Genomic DNA, 18326 nt, shown 5'->3' with positions numbered 1-18326 from the left:
GGCTATCTACAAGTGTGGGAAAGTAACAGACATATCTATAAAGACATGTATCTATGATCTAGAGATGATGTAAGAAAGTCGGGGGAAGATGGTGACACTTTGCTGTTTGTCATGCTAATGACAAATGGGTACCTGCCTTTCTCCAAATGTAATTCAAGAACTTCCCCATATCCTAGCAGTAGGAAGGATTCTAGTAGCTTGATGTTAGTCCTTCTATGGATATACAATGCTTCTTACAACACCAAAACAAAGCAAACACAACACTGTGAAATAAGGTATAATTAGGACACAGGACAGTTGTGAGTATGGTGGCCATAGTTAGTACAATCTGGCTATAGTGACGTGTTCTTGCCTCACTATCCCATTCCCACCTTTCTTCTTGATATAGAAAGCTTTTATATGTAAAAGCTCCTGAGGAGTTGTCTAGTTCAATTTAAGATCTGTTAATCTGTCCAGGATGGGAAGTACTTGGTTAAGGGCAAGGTGCTAAGATCCTGGGCTGAGTTAAAAGAAACAATGCTTCCAGAATCTATTCAGACCCCTGTTGCAGGCATGCCAAGAGGGTGGGCCCTGTCCATTGAACTCAGAGTCTGGGGTTCTAAAAATAGTGACCTTTGACACTGAACAGCAGAGGAATAGAGGACAGCTTCTCTCCTACCATCTAGGGAGAAGCCACATGTGCTGCCCAGTGGGAGAAGGGAGGCCAGAGGGCAGAGAGATACATGGTGCTCTTAGTCTGCTCTGAAGAAGTGGTGTGTGTGTGTGTGTGTGTGTGTGTGCACTCACACGTGCATGTGTGCGTGTGTGTGTGACGTGAGCTCTTGTAGTTATAGTTAGCAGAATTATGGGCAGTCAGGATCTGCCCATGGTTAGCCTCTTTAAGTGCATCTCACAAGCTCTCCTAGCTCACTTGTTAGCCCAGGTTAGCCCAAAGCTACCTTGACTATCCCTCCTATCTCACTTGTCAGCTCACATTAGCTCAGGGCTACCTTGACTGTCCATCCAGTGTGCAGACCATATTTAATTTTCTAATCTCTGGGGATGATGACTCTCCATTTTCATTTGAGGATTTTCTAGGAGACAGACTCTGGGTCTATCTTTGAGTTTTCAGAGTTCTTTAAAAAAGGAGAGAAGACCTATTCTAAATGTGGGGCTGGGGACAGCTCAGAGGCTAGGGTCCTGGACTAAATGAATGCATAGGAAGGGCAAAGCAAACAAAAAGCCAGGTGAACACCAGCATTCTCTGCCCTCTGCTTCCTCGTTTGTGCAGCACCACGTTCACTGCTATGGACTCTGCCAACCTCTTGCATAAAAGACTGCATCCTCTTAATTATGAGCTAAAACAAATCCCTTACTGTGGTTCCATCAAGTATATGGTCACAGCAACGAAAAAAAATACACCTTTCCAAACCAGAATGGACCTAAACTGTGTTAGTTAAGACACTGGCCGGTGGCAGGCTAGCTGAGCTAGTAAGCCCAGCACAAATCTCAAAGGCTGGTCATTGAAATAGGTCCTCAATCCCTGAGAGGCTAGGGAGGAGTGTCAAAGGGGGAGAATGCCAGAAGGCAGATGCTGAGAATAGCAGCAGTCACCCGGGGTGGGGGCATACAGCAGAGACCTGCCTCATCTGCCGAGAAGGAGATGGGTGTCTAGCTGCTAGTCTGCACCAAGCCCACTGGGTTCCTCTTTCAAGAAGACTGCAGTCTGGTTGCTATGGAAACAGGCAGCACAGAAGACTGGTAAAGCAACCATGCACAGCATCCCAGCATGGTCTCTCAGCTCTGTCACTTGAACATGTGTGTCTTGCAGTCTTCTGTGGTTGCCTTTCAGAAGTGGTAGCCACTGAAGAGCCTTTCCTGGGGTCTCTACGAGGATCAGGAAGGACAAACAGACCTCTACCTTCATAAGACTGGGCTTGGGGTTCTTCTGAATTCCATTGGCTAGACACACACACACCCTGTTCTTTACTGTCCATAAGATGTGATGTGGGTGTGTATAGTGTGTATTCATGTGGCTTTATCAGTACCAAATATTGAAAAAGTTGTATCTTAGACATGTGTTTTAGAGACAAATTACCACAAAACCAGTGTATGAGGCTCCAGTAATTCTAGGAAAACCTCCCAACTAAGTGATTCTGTGTGGTCTAAAATCTTGCTAATGGTCAGACTTAGAAGAGGGGAGTTGCAGCCACAACATTTATAAAGCCTTTACAGGGCTCAAAATCACACATCACAGCAGTTAGCAGTGAAGCTGGTAGCCAGCTGGTGATCACATGGGCAGAGCTCCTGGACTCAGCCACAAAAGCACCTCTACCGGTAGGCTCATCTCCATCAGTTAGGAGTGGATTAACCCAAACTCCTCTGATTTCCAGTCTCACATGATTCAGCATGAATACCTGGGGCTGGACAGGTCGAGAGGCAGTGCCTGGTCTCGGCCTCGCTCTGCGGGCTCTGTGCAGTGACAAATTCTAAGCACAGTATATAGAGGGAATGCAGCATTACATCCTCTCCACACGCATGGTATTCATGTTCCTACTGTCTACTTAGGACAGAAACATGTGCATTTATTTTCTGGAAAATGCTTTGTTCATCACAAATACATCCCTCTTCTTTGAGAGAACATTAATCACTAGATAGAAACAAGTAATATTGACTTCTGAAAGTTTTATGAGCCAGAATGTTTGTACCACATTTCTAGTCCCTGACTGGTATAGAAAATTCTAGACCATTTGCCAAAGCCCATAGCTATAATGGGGTCTTTTCGATGCTAGTCTCAGCAGAAACACAACTAGGTAGTAAATTGTCTAAATATGGAAAACCAGACACTGAATTCTAAATGCTCACCATGACAGGCAAGGCTGAGACAGATCATGTGTTCAGAACCTGTTTGCTGATGACGTGGAGCCTGTTGCCCTCCATTAGCCCGTGTAATTAGGAGTTTACTTTAGGTGATGCCTTAAACACTGGAATTCTATTAACCTGGAAAGATTTTGGCTTCAATATCATCTTCCAACCATTTCCACATCCGCTGCTCTCACTCATGAGGCCTCTGATGACACCGAGCATTAGTAACTTAAGAAAAGGGAAAAGCTACCACAGCAGGCTTTGTCTCCAAGTGCACTCCCTACTGCCTGTGTCCAGAGCCAGCCCTGAAGAGGCGAGAGAAGGTGCCGGAAAACAATACCACCCATGCCAGGCATTCGAAATACACATAGTCTGTGTGCCTCACCCTGGGGCTTGTAGGAACTTGCCAGGAGCGGCCAGGCAGATAATTATCCCTGCCTTACAGATGAGCTCGTTACAGCTCTTGAAAGGTCACTGCCCTCACACAATCACTAAGTGGCAAGAGAGTGATGGGGCCAGTTGCATAACTTCCTATTTCAACTCTGCCTCTCAAGCCCGCCAGAGCATCCACAGTGTTCCCCCAGCACACATCCCTGTGAGGAGCAGGCCTGCCACATCCTTTTCTGGTACTCAGGCAGGGAAGCAACTAACCTGTCTTCAGTTCCTCAGTTTCATGGGTCTGCAAGGCTGGGATACTGTCTTTTTTCATCTCTTTGGGAAAAGGTGACAGACTGGTCATAAGAGGCACTCCTTAGCCATGTCATGTGGAAAGCAGGACAGGAAAAACAAACAACAGACAACTGAGGACATCCTGAGATGTGTAAATGGAGACTCGACAACATTACATCTGGCACATTTGCTAGGAACGACTCGTGAGAGCCCTGACTTTTCCAGAGCAGACTTCATTTTGGAGTTTAGATACAGAAACAGGGATTAGGCAAGATTTTTTTTGCCCTGGTTATTACATTCAGTGACTCCCTTCTTTTGTGTGTGTGTGTCTGTCTGTCTGTCTGTGTGGGTGTACATATATGTGCAGGTATACATGAACATTGCATGAACATATGGCAACCAGAGGACAACATAAGGTATCTTCCTCTACGACTTTCCATCATATTTTTTTAAGACATGGTCTGTCGTTGAATTTGAGGGTCACTGATTAGGGAAGGCTGGCTGACCAGCAAGCCCCAGGGATCCTCCTGTCTCCATCTCCTCAGGTGCTGGGATTACAGGCACATGCCACCATACTGGGCTTTTATGTGGGGCTGGGAATCAAATTCAGATTCTTGTATTTGCATGGTAAGCACTTTACCAGCTGAATTTCCATGTGGGTGAAGGAAAGGAATTCCTCACACTGTCTTCAACCTTCACACATACACTGTGGCACATGTATCAAAATGTAGCCAAACACACACACACACAAAGTATAACTTTTATGTTTTTAGTGTTTCAACTTATGGCACATATTTTCCACTTCCAAACCGTGGCTTACAAATTCATCTGGTTGATACTCTATAGGTAATTGTGACAATTACCCAAACTATCACAATTGCTGTGTATGGGTAGAATAGCTTTTTCATTCCCAAGGATGATCTAGTTATAGCCCATGAACATAACAAAGTGTATAAATCAGAAGGGAAATATAAAAATCACATTGCCAGAGTCATGAGGACAAGATGTACTTAGCTCTCCAGAGCTGCACTGCCAGCCAGCAGCAAGGTGTGCATCTGTGATTAGCTTTGCCACATTTGTGGTTATATTTGCTAGTTCTAGGTTCTTTCTTTTCGCTGCTCTTTGATGACAGTTTTATACTTCTAATAAGGGAAATGGCTCAGACAGAGTGCGGAGAAATGAAGAGGTCTGAGTCCAGAGAGAGACGGAATCTAGTTCATGCAGCAACTGCTGTCCTCTAACTAACACACGCTGATGTTTAGAGAGTGGGTCAGAGCCTAAGTATCTGTTGACTCCAGGTGGGATGTTATTTTCAGTTATTGCTATATTGAGCTCCAAATCTCTTTTTGCTAACATGAACCTTTTCTGCATAAAATCCATAACGAAAGCAGCAGAGGTTCAGTAGCTCAGCTTTGGTCAGCTGGTGTTTGCAGCTAGTCGATATGCCTCATTCCTCCAAGTCATTATCAAAGTCTGAAAGTTCCCTGGCATTTGAATCATGAAAACACAGGACAGATGTGAAATGGCATCTATTAACCATCCAACCAAAGGGGGACACATTTGAAAACTCATTTATTATTATCTATGTCTCGCAATGCAGATGACAGCAGTTGTGTAGACTTGTGAATAGAGACTCAAATCCAAACAGCTCTCTAAGTGAAAGGGAAATTGCTTTCTGATGAAATAGAGGGGTTTACGTCATGCTTAACATGAACTTTAGAAAAGATTTTCTCTAAGTATATTTGAGGTTGAGTACATCTTATTCAAGTTTCTTCAAGCTGATGAGATGGGTAAATATATTATCACCATAGGTCAAATGAAAGGATAGATTGTGAGAGTCACAGTTGACCAGGGCCATCTGATCCAGTGACATGTGGTCACTGTGCATGCCTAACTTGTCCATATAGGAAGCCTCTGTCATCTTCCTCCCTCAAATTCATGTGGAGTTCCTACCACTTCACTGTGGGTCTCAACACATTGGCTAGAATTCAGTGTTCTCATGACCACTTCCTAACAGGGTGTCCATCTGTGTGACTTCAGAAGTCAGAGGCTGTGCTCTATGTCACCGAATATGGTGGGGAACAAACCACTTAAAGGTTACAGAGAACCACTAAGTGTAAGCGAGTAGGAAAGCTCACGAACTTTTAAAAAGCTTGGTGTTTTGAGAAATGTAATTGGTAGCCAACTGTTGGCTGTGAATACAGCCAATGAAGATGGTAGAGAAGAATGTTAACAATCAAAAATGTTTAGTTTTACATTATATTTATTGCATGTAGTGGCTAACTTTAAGATTAACTGAAGGAGTTTATAGCACTCTGGGACTATCTTAAGTGGCCTCCTGGTCTTTATCATGATTCAGTTGCTTTATGTTTATATTTTCTGCCCAGCAGCAGATGTCTTGTAAGGATCCCTCCTAGGGCAAGCATGATTAGACCTGCTGTGAGCTTGCTGTCTATGCTGTAGCAATAATCTTCAGAGTCTAGCCTTGTTTCTCTTTTCCTTTTTGTCTTCTCTATTCTTTGCAGAAGAACATCAAATGAGTTGTACTCGAATAATGCAGGACACAGAAAAGGATGATAACAACAATGATGAGTATGATAACTACGATGAACTGGTGGCCAAGTCACTATTAAATCTTGGCAAAATTGCTGAGGATGCAGCATACCGAGCCAGGACTGAGTCAGAGATGAACAGCAACACCTCCAATAGCTTGGAGGATGATAGTGACAAAAATGAAAACCTCGGTCGGAAAAGCGAACTGAGCCTAGATTTAGACAGTGATGTCGTCAGAGAAACAGTGGACTCCCTTAAGCTGCTAGCACAAGGACATGGTGTTGTGCTATCAGAGAACATCGGTGACAGAAGTTATGCCGAAGGAATGTCCCAACAAGACAGTAGAAATATGAACTATGTCATGCTAGGGAAGCCCATGAACAATGGGCTCATGGAGAAGATGGTGGAGGAGAGCGATGAGGAGGTGTGTCTAAGTAGTCTGGAGTGTCTGAGGAACCAGTGCTTTGACCTAGCCAGGAAACTCAGCGAGACCAACCCACAGGACAGGAGTCAGCCACCCAACATGAGTGTGCGCCAACATGTCCGGCAAGAGGACGACTTCTCTGGGAGGACACCAGACAGGAGCTACTCAGATATGATGAACCTTATGCGGCTGGAGGAGCAGCTAAGCCCCAGGTCTAGAACGTTCTCCAGCTGTGCCAAGGAGGATGGGTGTCATGAGAGGGATGATGACACCACCTCAGTGAACTCAGACAGGTCTGAGGAGGTATTTGACATGACCAAGGGCAACCTGACTCTGCTAGAGAAAGCCATTGCCTTGGAAACAGAGAGAGCCAAGGCCATGAGGGAGAAGATGGCCATGGACGCTGGGAGAAGGGATAACCTGAGATCCTATGAAGACCAGTCTCCAAGACAGCTGGCTGGTGAAGACAGAAAATCCAAATCCAGTGACAGCCATGTCAAAAAGCCATACTATGGTAAAGGTAATATTTCTACCTACCGTAAGTCGCTTCAGGCAAATGTGAGCTAAGTGAGAAATGCTGATGATAGTCTGTTGCACTATAAATCACTACCTATTTTATGTCTAATGCACATTTTATAGTATTTTCTAGAACTATATCTGTGATCCTTTGTCTATAGAAAAAATAAAATATTTGTCTGAGAAATACATAAATCAATTAAGTGCACTGTCGTTGGAGCAGATGACAGTGGGAAAGGGCATTCCTGGAGAAGACAGGGCTAGTGCGACAGAAACCCCTAGGAGAGAGACCATTAGGGCCAAGCTATGCTGTTACAGAGGAACCATGATCTATGCTGAATAGGGCTAGGGTTTAAGCAACCATCTGTCAATCAGAGATGAGGCACTGTATTCATAAACTGGATTGAGTAGATGGCTTCATGACTTATAAAATGATCACTTAGTGACAGATATTGATGGAACTGGCCCCACAGGAAATGCCCAGAAGGAACTGAACAGCAACATGATGACCAATGACCTAGGATGAGCACAGTGGCTGCACGTGAATTCTCTATGACAGTTCGCTCAGGAAACTAGTTGCCATGCAAGGCAGGGAGCGGTCATGGCTGAAACCAACAGCAATTTCCCCAGAATGCTTATTTCCCTTACTAGTCCCATTAACTTGTGGAAACAGTCATACCTCTTTGTTTTCAAACACTGTGTATTGTTTTTTAAAAAAAATTCTCAAAACTATCCCATGATTGTTTAACTGAATTTTATCTTATGAGATCAGGGAACACATATTTGCCTACATACGTAACTTAGCTTACCTGATGGGGCGACTTTGTGTCCATGGCAGCATCTGTATCTATCTGCAGTTGGAGCAAGTCTTAACTCAGCTTCACAGAGTAAAACACTTCAGTATGGTTGAGTCCTCACAAGACTCAGAACTATGAAAGAAACTATCTCAAAAATGAAATTGCTAGTTCCTTAAATCCTTTCTGTATTATCACCAAAATGTTCCTTTTTCTGCTTTTCATTTTGTTCTGTACATTATGAATATACAGTTTCCTCACTATGAATCTGATCATGAGATTCAGGAATTCAGTTTGAAAATCAGTTGCTGAACAATCAGAAAAACTCTATCTTCCCTATCGTGGCACAGGTGTGTGCTCATAGCTCCATGGACAGTTGGGCATGGCTATGACCAAGTCCAAGCTGACAGAAGCTTTAGCCAGAGCTCTGGGAACTACTGGTTGACTAGTGTCTGGATGGATATGGGCTTTCCATTCAGTTACAAAGGCAAGCACAGACCACCAGAGGAGTGTATACAAGAAGGCATTCCTTTCTAGAGGAAATAGATTATTCTGGTGCCATTGAGCTTCGGGCTTTCCTTAAAACACTATGGAACATGGCACATGTGTTTAAACGATGGAGCTACCATTTGAATAATATGTGATAAACTGATAACAATTAAGAGGTTTTTGCTTATTTTTTTTATTTTTTTGGTTTTTCTAGACACAGTTTCTCTGTGCAACAGCCCCAGCTGTCCTAGAACTAGCTCTTTAGCTCTTATAGACCAGCCTGGCCATGAACTCACAGAGATGTACTTGCCTCTGCTTCCCAAGTGCTGGGATTAAAGGTGTGCACCACCACCATCTGGCCCCAATTCAGAGATATTTAGTTGGATATTGAGAATGATAAAAATCAAACAATTTTAGAAAATTCATGCCTTCCCACATGACTGCTGTTGTCCAGATATATTTTAGGCTCATGCTTTAGAATTCTGAGTAGTAGTCCCAGGATGAACTGTGGTCTTGAGAAGTACAGTGAGTGACCATGTGTGGAGGCAAATTACACATGAGAGTCTCTGCATCACCATGGCTTCTTTGTTTTGTGTAATCCACCAAACACACATCTCTTTCTGGTTTGTTATTATGTTTCTTTTATGCAAAAACGTGGAATTTTCCCTGACTGCTTCTTCCCCTACATGAGGAAGGGGAAGTGAATGCTAAGGTTGGGAGCCTGAATTTTCTTATGAAGTAGAAGGCACTGGTCACCACTTCTCTCGGTTTCCAACTTTACATATGACCAAAATTCTCAGCATTTTCCAACAACACTTTTCATGTTTTCTTGACTATATAGTTGCATTCAGAGTCAAAGCCAAATGAGCACACACACACACACACACACCAAAAAAATGGAGCAAAGAGATTAAAGGCCTCTCAAAAAAAAAAAAAAAACTCAAGTTATGGGACCATATCTCACCAACATGCCTGAAGCTGCCCATCACATCAAGACACTGGGCTGTGGCTTCTCTCTTCCTTCTGTAAAGATAAGAGAACACATATACCTATTCTCATTCCATACATCTTAACTGAAAGGACTTCATTACGGTACTAATGAGAAACACTTCAAAGGCTAACTCCTTTGCCTTCCACACACACACACACCCTCCAGAGCAGAAGGGAATAAGCTGAAGTGAGCGCACTTCTTTTTTTTCCTATTAAGTCATTGCAAGGTTTCTGGTTAGGGAGCCCATGCTTAGTGTTTGTTTTGTTGTTCCCTGTTGTTTGGAAGATGAACTTGGATTGCAAGAGACAAGGAATCAAGGGAAAGAGATAGTGAAGGCAATGGCAGGCCCCGTCTCAGCCACGCATTGAGAACGCACATGCTCTTCTAGCCTCCATACCCCAAGAGAGGTCTGGGCCATTTTTAAAGCATAAAGGTCACTTGATTTCAAAACTGCTTCAAATTCTGTGAAACCATGTTATTTGTGACAGATATTAGGGTCCTAATGAAGCAGTTACTTTATGATTAAAGGGAATAGTAACAGTTGTAATTTTTTAATCCTGTAAAAGTCATTACTATCTAGTTAAAAATCTCTTAAATTAATTATTTTAAATTGTCACTACTGTCCTTTGAGATTGTTACTGTGTGGTTACTATTTTATAATGACATGGATTAACTTTTCTCAGTATAATGAAATTACTCAAAGGGCAACAAAATGCTAGGCTTTACTTTGTATCTATAGAAACAAAATGCCAGGACTTACTCTTGAGTTTGTTGGCAGAGGCCATGAGGCAAGCGTAGGGACAGGACAGCAGTTGGCAATGCTGACTGGGATGGTTCTAGCACCTGACAGGAACATTATGTAGATGCTATGTTTGCAGTAAAGGAAAGGGGAATGCCCTTCGCATCAACCAGAGAGCATTTGGAAGATCCTGGGAGTTGTTTATCTACCATGCTTTAAGGGACACAATAAGGCCAGGTAGAGTTCAAAAACTTCAAAATCAATCCATGTGTAGCGGTTCATGATTACAATCCCAGTATTTAAGAGACTAAAGCAGGAGTAGTACCTTGAGTTTAAAGTCAAACTGAGCTACATAGTTGAGTTCCAGGCCAATTTGGATTACAGGGTGACATTCTATCTCAAAAACCTAAACAAATAAAATTCAAACTCAAGATTTTTTTCTTGATATAAATGAATATTAACCAGAAGTAGAGCATTATTTTCTAGTATGATTGGCACAATTAATAAGTTATTCATATAAAATAATTAAACTTGTGAAAACTTAACTCTAGTATTCGCTGAACCAACCATAATAGCTACTATTGGTGACCTGAGCAACTGATTTTCAAATATGTGTTCTACAACGCGGTGTGTCACAATCTATGATTTAGAATTCAGCCTGAACTGGCCTTCAGAAACACTTTATAGAACTGTTGTGATGCATGAGGGTGAACTGTGGTTGATCTGGGTGTTTAAAAAAAAAAAAAAAACACAACTCTATCAGGATATCGTTACATCTCTGGCATCCAGCATTCAATCCTGGACCAAACGTCTGCTCTGATTGGCTCTTGGCTGGCGCTGCAGAGGAGCTGGCAGCGCTCTAGATCAGCCTGACCTCCTACTTTGTGTGTGCATGCACAGCATTACACGAGCCTTCCTCTGGTTCCAAGCACAGACGAAGAAATCAAAACAAATGGTTGCTCCAGCGGCTTCTGAAGCGTTTTTTGATTGCCCATCACCCTGCCAGGTGGGATCGCCACCCTTTCTGTCATTTGCTTACAGTGCCTTCTGAGAGTTCAGTCGATTTTCAAAAAAAGTGCTGAATTGCTATGCTAAGAAACAGTATTGCTTAACCTCAGAGGGAAAAGTCTGCAGGCAAATTCTGCGGTTTATGGCATGTGAGACCAGAGCACGTAAAAGAGGGAATCGGGTGAAGGGTTTCTGAGCAGCACCTCACTCTGGTTGAAGTATATGGAGAAATTGCTGAACGAAAACAATGTGAAGCTTTGTTCTCTAAGAAGGTCACTGTCTCATCCTTATTTACATTGATTTCTTTGAGCAACACAGCTTATCATGTAACACACGGGAAACCAATTAATCAAGAGTTAAGATTACAAGTCGGTGTTTTTTGTTAAAACTTTTAGATAAAAAACAAAATAATTTATGATTCCTGATTACACGGTACAAGGTTGGAAATACCACCCACACCTAGAGCTATGAAGCACAGGCCTGATGTTCCAGCCTGCCCTGACACCTGCCTAATTTCTCTCCTTAGCAAAGGTCTCTTCAGGTTGCTGGATAACCGCACGAGTCTGCAGTTGGTAAACATTCATTTTCTTGACACCTGTTGTCGCTTTTAGATCCCTCAAGAACAGAAAAGAGAGAGAGCAAGTGTCCAACCCCCGGGTGTGATGGAACCGGCCACGTAACTGGGCTTTACCCGCATCACCGCAGTCTGTCTGGATGCCCGCACAAAGATAGGGTCCCTCCAGAAAGTAAGTCGTGTCTCGCCGCTCCCCGGGGCGTGCAAGCACTCTGGCTCTGTCAATCATCCCCCAACCTCATCTTCATGACACCTCAGTGAAACTGTCACTGACCAGACCCTTTCTCAGCCTGGAGGGCACCTCAGGAAGCCTCCCCGTACATCCTCTGGATATTCTGGGAACCAGCTCCCAAGAATAGCTCACCCTGCAGTTGTGTCCCCGGAGTAGGCTCCCAGGCCAGCCTGGGCTCTGGTCCTCAGTTCCACTTATTCCATTATCCTAGGCAGGGAATTTCTCTACTTGGTCTCACACATTACAGAACTAAACCAGTCAGCCTCTAACCCGCTAATACTAGTCTTAGAAATCCCAGGAAATCCTCAGGATTCCTGCCCAAATTCCTGAACTACTGCATATTATCCAATTGGCATGTACACCAGGTGTGTGCATTCACTGTGGCCTATTTCCTAGTACAGGCGCCCTGGCATTTGCATGCTAAAGATGTCAAATAAATAGGTTTGGATCTGGTGGGGTTTTCTTTTACATATTCTTTCGAGAAGATAGGTTCCAAGGATATGAAGCTATGAAAATGAATCTGCAAAACAGTGTTCCTTTTACATCTAAAATGATATACGTCCTTTTTGTTTATCTTTCTCTTGGCAAGAAATATGCCAACTGTGTAAAATCAAAGAGGATCACTTGTCCAAAGCACTGACTCCAGCTTCAGGAATGAGGAAGGTGATAGATGCCTGGTATGAACCTAGAGCACACAGTGCCCTCCTTCAGCTTCCGGTGGGGAAGGTAGCTAGGAGGTGTAGCTAGATGCCCAGCTCAGTAGTCAAAAGCATTTGGAGGACCAAGCTGTTACCATGAGCACCTTTGGAATGCCTGAGAAGCAAACCAGTCAGAGGGCAGGCAGCTCTCGTATCAGCTTAACATTAGAAGCAGGGAAAGCTAAGCACTCTCTGCTGAAATATGTTCAGATGGTCTTGTGACTCCAGGTTCTCAGATGCCTACTAAAATGATATGTGTATGTTTCCTGTAACTGTCTTGAGAACAATTATGAAAAAGTTGTAAAAATAAACAAATCCAGGTGTGTCTACAATCCCGTGTGTTACATGACAGGGAGACGCATGGTTGATGACAGCGGCTTCCACATGTGAGCACTGTGGTGGGTGCTTGGCTGGCAAATGCAAGCACTGGCCCATTCAATGCCATAACCCTCCCAGGGAGCACTGCCCTGTTTACGAGATGAAGAACATGGGACTCTGACTCCATCTTCTTTCTCTTTCAAGGGAAGCACACTGGCTGGCAATAGATGGTGCTCAGTACTTTAAAGTTCATCTGAGCAAGTGTTAAAGGGCCTGAACTCAGCTGTAAACCCACGCCAACTCTCAAACCCATCACCAATGCAAGCCCTGGGCCTGGTGTTCCTGTTTCAGCTCTAACCTGCTTCCTGGCATCAGGCATGTTGCAGATTCTCAGTACAAGAGGAGGCACCAGGGCTGAGAACTCATGCTTTAGGAGGAAGTTGGTGGGATTTTTTTTTTCCAGGGCATAGGTTTTTTTTAACCTTCCAGATTTATCCTTTTCAATGGATGAGAATTCTTCTTGACTCTGTATTTTCATGGGAAATGTCTAGATGTGGTTCAAGTATGGATTGTGCTCTGTTGAGCTGGAAACTGAATGGGCCTGCTCTGGCTGACCACATGTGGGCCTGCCTTAGCAGGCAGAAAGTAGGACTCGGGTCTGACCTGGTCTTACGAACTAGGTGTCTGCAAAAAAGCATTTCTAAAGCCAGGCATGGTGCGTGATTGTAATCCCAGAACTTGGAAGGTTGAGTTTGACACCAGCCTGGTCAATATGAGACCCTTTCTCACAAAGGGTACCCATCGCATGGGGGTACAGAGGAACCCTAACTACTTTCTCATGAGTAGTTCCTTATAACACCACAGACTATAAAGGTAAACAATACATAAATGAAGCACTTCACAGTGGGTAGCATCATTTGTTTTTCTGGACCATCCTCCCTGCCCATTTCCACCCAAGTGAATTCAGTGACAGCTTTTCTGCTGTAGCATACTAAGTGGTCGGCAGAGGGCAGTTCTGCTAATAGGACCCCAGCTGAGCCAGAGTTGCTATCACCACCCACAAGACAGATTTACAGTAGTGTGGGAGGGTATCTGAAGGAGGTGTACTGGGTGGTACCCTGTGTGCACTACTAGTACAAAAAAGAATGAGTTGCCAGGGAAAAGCATGAACTAGGAGAGAAAGGAGACCAAACATAGGCTTGTGTGGAAAGGCGAGGTAAAGGAAGAAATTGGGGATCTGTAAACCAGGTAAAAGAGTATTTCTCAAAAGCTCCAGGTGCGATGTCCATGGCTGAGGTTCACAGGAGCCTTGGAAGAAGGGCTATAGAGATTGCTGGGCCTCCTGTTTGAAAGATCCTGTAGACGCTCCAGAGAGAGACTGAGGGAAAGTAGTGAGGGGCAGCACTACAGACTAAAGTGGAGAAATGGTTTGAGGCAGAGTCCCTAGAGGCAGCCTGCAGACTGAAGAAGCAGATGCCACTACAGGTATGGACTCCACTATGCAAGATATAGAAACAGCAACTTGAACTCTGCCACAGAGTCAAGCCTGGAAGGTGTTTGCTTTCTCCAGGGAAGACTTTATAATAGAAATACTTAGCATAAAGAAAAAGATGGCACACAGTAAGGTAAAAAGAAATATGTAACATTCTTGCAGTGCAATAGGATAGTAGAAAGGCTAGCAAAACTGCATACTTCAAAGAGAGGGCACATTCTCCTCTGAGACAGGGACTCCTCAGAAAAAAGATCTCCTTTTCCCCCCAAACCCTATCCCCCAGGACATGAGCTAAATGCTGACTTTCCCACTGTGATAAGACACCAAAATGGACAGGTACAACAAGGGCATGCAAAAACTGAACACAGTGCCAACAAGACACTGCGATGGGGACTAGTGAGAGGGGTGAGCAGACCTCACATGACCACCGACCCTAGTCAGGCTTTGCAGGCAGGGAGGACTGCCACAGAGGCTGCTGGGGTTTGCAGACATCCAGCTCAGAGAGGCAGAGCACTTGGCCAGCAGGCATCTTTGGAGTTAGATGTCTTGACTTCTCCAGAACTCCTGACCCCACGAGTCTCAGCAGACACATAGGATGGAGCTGTCAATGAGGACCAGCCTCCCTGTATGCCAACAGATACTGTCCTCGTGCTCTGGGGCCCATCTCTTTCATCTTCCCAATTGTTGCTTTCATGTTGTGAAAATTACTATTCCTGTTCATTCTACTGAGAGCACAAAAAGATACTAATTTCCTAAGCAAACATGGCTTACTTAAAATACAAGGTTTAAAGTTCTGCTCACTCATATCGACTTTGAGAACCCCATGTGTTTCCAAAGCACAGGCATGTCTTTAAAACGCCCAGGCTATGTGCTGTTACATGGCTGATCAGCATCCAGTGCTTACCCATGGGATACAGTAGGGTGGCCCTTGCTTTTCTGTCTCACGTGGGACTATTCAGTTTCGGCGCTCTCTGACCCCCGTGGCTCCTTGCCAGTGCACCCTGCTTTGCATGTCTGAGTAGAATCATACAACCTTCTTTCTCGTCCCACATGTATTTCCTGGTCATGCACATCACAGACGTTTGTAGGCCTGTCTTTTGTAAACTAACTTAGCCTGTTAAAACAATTGCATATTGTATTCTCATCAGTTCTCTCTTTTAATGCTGGGCTATTTTCTTTGCCTCTCCTTTGTCAAGTTCTTGCCATGCATGAAAATGTTCTCAAGTGTCCCACTCCGGGCTGCACAGGGCGAGGGCATGTGAATAGCAACAGGAACTCGCACAGAAGGTAAGCTGCACTCTGCTGGGGTGAACGCTAGAGGGAGCCATCCACAACCCCGCCTCATGGGAGCGCTAGCTGATAGGCATCCCTCCTTTCCACTGGAGACTGTTGGACCTCATACATTGCTCCTAAATAGTCAGTCAGTTGCACCCATGTACATGAAGGTCAAAGGCGTGGTTGTTCTTTTTTGACGATTAGATTTCTTCAGTTATTGACTTCCTTGGTATAAACGAGCACTGTTTCTTTATAAGAGGGAAGCCATAGCTGCTTACAATGATGGTGACCAGAAGAGATCCAGCAAGGGTCTATCATCTCCCCACGTGGAAGAGACCCAGCAAGGGTCTATCATCTCCCCACATGGAAGAGAGTATCTTTTGCTTGCATGACAGACAATGAACTAGAACCCAGCAGTGCTAATCCAGATGACTAACTTGGCTGCTCTTGAATTCTGATGAATCCCTTGGCCAATAGCATGGGCATCATTAAAATGTGAACAGATGTCCCAATCCCTGGTAAGGGCACACCAGTGGAGTCAGTACTCTCCATCAATGGCTTTAGCTGGACTACTGCTGAAAATATACATGATAAATGTCACATTCTGGACGGTGACAAGTCCAGCTTTCTTCCTTATCCTTCAGACATTATCAGAGATGCCAAGGTCCTCCGAGAATACAGGTGATACCAAAAACCAATTCTTTTTGGAAGTGGCAGAATGTGATTCTGTTAAGGCTTGTTCCATGGCTTAGGTTTCTTCCTAAACATATGAAGCTGTAAAATTTCTCTTAATTCTTGTCTGACTGGTTAGTCACAACAAGCATCTTGGTTACTGGTATTAAGTTTATAATAAAACAGATCACAGCTCTATGCCTGGTAGACGGTCTCTGGTACTAAGTCTGGAGGAGCTGACAGTTATGCAGGAGATCCCCACACAGTCCTGTGCAATGAGCCCCCAGTGTCAGTGCCACCTTCTGGCTTCAATGCAGATGTGCACATGGACGGATAGCCACACACATCTAGAACACATGGAGGCAGCATGCAGATACCATACTTTCCTGAGGAGCAGGTCAAACAAAGAAGCCTCACCGCTTCCTCTGCCCTACTGACCACCTGAACTAGTTACTAAACTACGCACATGCAGTCCTGGGTTGTTCCTATTACACCTCCCTTTCTCTTTCCTTCCCTTCCTACGTTGTCAGAATCCCTGACACCTTGCAGGTAGATGTCTCTGTGTGATCAGTTCAGAACGCCATCTTCTGGTACAGCCATGTAACTGCCACTCTCGGGTTTGTCAAAAACTGTAGCTGCCACTGCCCATCCTCCAGAAATGGCCGATACTCCAGAATCTTTGCCTGGAATTTTAACCAGCTTGTTGTGCATTTGCTTCTGGGAATCTGGCATGCTCACTGGAGAGGCCTGCTATTGCCATCAGAGCTGTGTGCCAGAGCCCAGGAATGCAGAGTACCAAGCAGGCTGGGAAACTCCCTGAGTTCCATCTACCTCAGGGTCTTCTTGGCTGGCTGAGAGACAAATGTGGTGGGTGTATCAGTGTGTGACAAGCCATTTCTGACCATTAAATTAAATCTTTCTATCACTGTAGCCTCTCTGGATGCCCTATTGCTGCTGCAGAAAAACTGGCAAAGGCCCAAGAGAAACACCAGAGCTGTGACGTGTCCAAGTCCAACCAGGCCTCAGACCGCGTCCTCAGGTACTCAACAGAAGTGTGTCATTCATGGAATTCCGTCAGAATCCATCTAAGACACAGAGCATGAGGAGTGTCTGGGACATGCCATATTAGAAATTGAGACTTGTGCCTTCCCATATGCACGATTATGCGGAAGCCTGGAGGTCAGTGTAACTCCCAGGTCTCCAGGGGCTCAGTGTGGCCTTTGAACTGAGAGAAGTGGATATAGTTATATTGTTTGTAGCTCTGATAATTCATCATTCTAGGAATGCTAAATCAAAGAGAAGTTTTAAAAATTAGTGGTGTTAGTACCCCAATGTAATTGTATCTCAGTTTGGAGCAAGGTGCATCCCCTACTGAGGGATGGCACTGCTCTTTCTGAAAATGCAAGCAAGATGAATCACGGAAGTTTCATGTACAAAAAGTCATCAAAGCTGCCATCACCTTTTATCCTTGCACACCCTAAGACGTGGGTGGAAGTAGGTGGCATCACTGCCATCTGACAGGCAAGACGCTCAGGAGTGCAGGGCTCATGACTTACCTGAAGTCACTTAGCCCCACGTGGTGGCATGGGGGAGGCCTGAGGAGCAGGACTGAACTCCCATTCTCCAAACTCAGGAAGACGACCATTGGTAGAGGACGACATCACCATTCCTCATTGGCTTCACACGCATCTTATGCCATCTCTGGCTGTCAATGGACTTCTGCCCTCTTCCTCGGTCTCGTGACAATGTCTTTGTCTCTGCACATAGGTGCTAGCTATCATTCCAGTAGCCACATTTGAATACACTTGATTAGGTGGATGCCACGTCACAGCCAAAACTCAGTGCTAGCTCTGAGGCAGACAGGCTGTCTCTAAAGAGCCATGATGCAGCCGGGCGGTGGTGGCGCATGCCTTTAATCCCAGCACTCGGGAGGCAGAGGCAGGTGGATCTCTGTGAGTTCGAGGCCAGCCTGGTCTACAGAGCTAGTTCCAGGACAGGCTCCAAAAGCCACAGAGAAACCCTGTCTCGAAAAACCAAA

General features: G+C 44.6%; 1 protein-coding gene across 7 annotated transcripts in view; it reads left to right on the top strand.

Annotated features, from left to right (window-relative positions):
* The window catches only part of Myt1l (myelin transcription factor 1 like), a 138111-nt gene that overhangs the window by 41231 nt on the left and 78554 nt on the right, over window positions 1-18326 (top strand). For 3 of the 7 annotated variants that reach the window (XM_050126529.1, XM_050126528.1, XM_050126526.1), the window contains exons 5-8: window positions 6039-7004; window positions 11639-11773; window positions 15538-15628; window positions 17220-17327. In XM_050126529.1, coding sequence (XP_049982486.1) covers window positions 6039-7004; window positions 11639-11773; window positions 15538-15628; window positions 17220-17327 — 1300 coding nt within the window. Of the gene's footprint in view, window positions 1-6038; window positions 7011-11638; window positions 11774-15537; window positions 15629-17219; window positions 17328-18326 lie in introns of all 7 variants that reach the window. The other 4 variants (XM_050126525.1, XM_050126523.1, XM_050126527.1 and 1 more) reach the window with 3 other exon arrangements.

Source organism: Alexandromys fortis, unplaced genomic scaffold (genome assembly GCF_014885135.2).
Source record: "Alexandromys fortis isolate MF-2015 unplaced genomic scaffold, M_Fortis_MF-2015_v1.1 scaffold_237, whole genome shotgun sequence".
NCBI classification, from domain to species: domain Eukaryota; kingdom Metazoa; phylum Chordata; class Mammalia; order Rodentia; family Cricetidae; genus Alexandromys; species Alexandromys fortis.
Note: the sequence above shows the minus strand (reverse complement) of the source record. Positions and strands in the feature narration are given on the sequence as shown.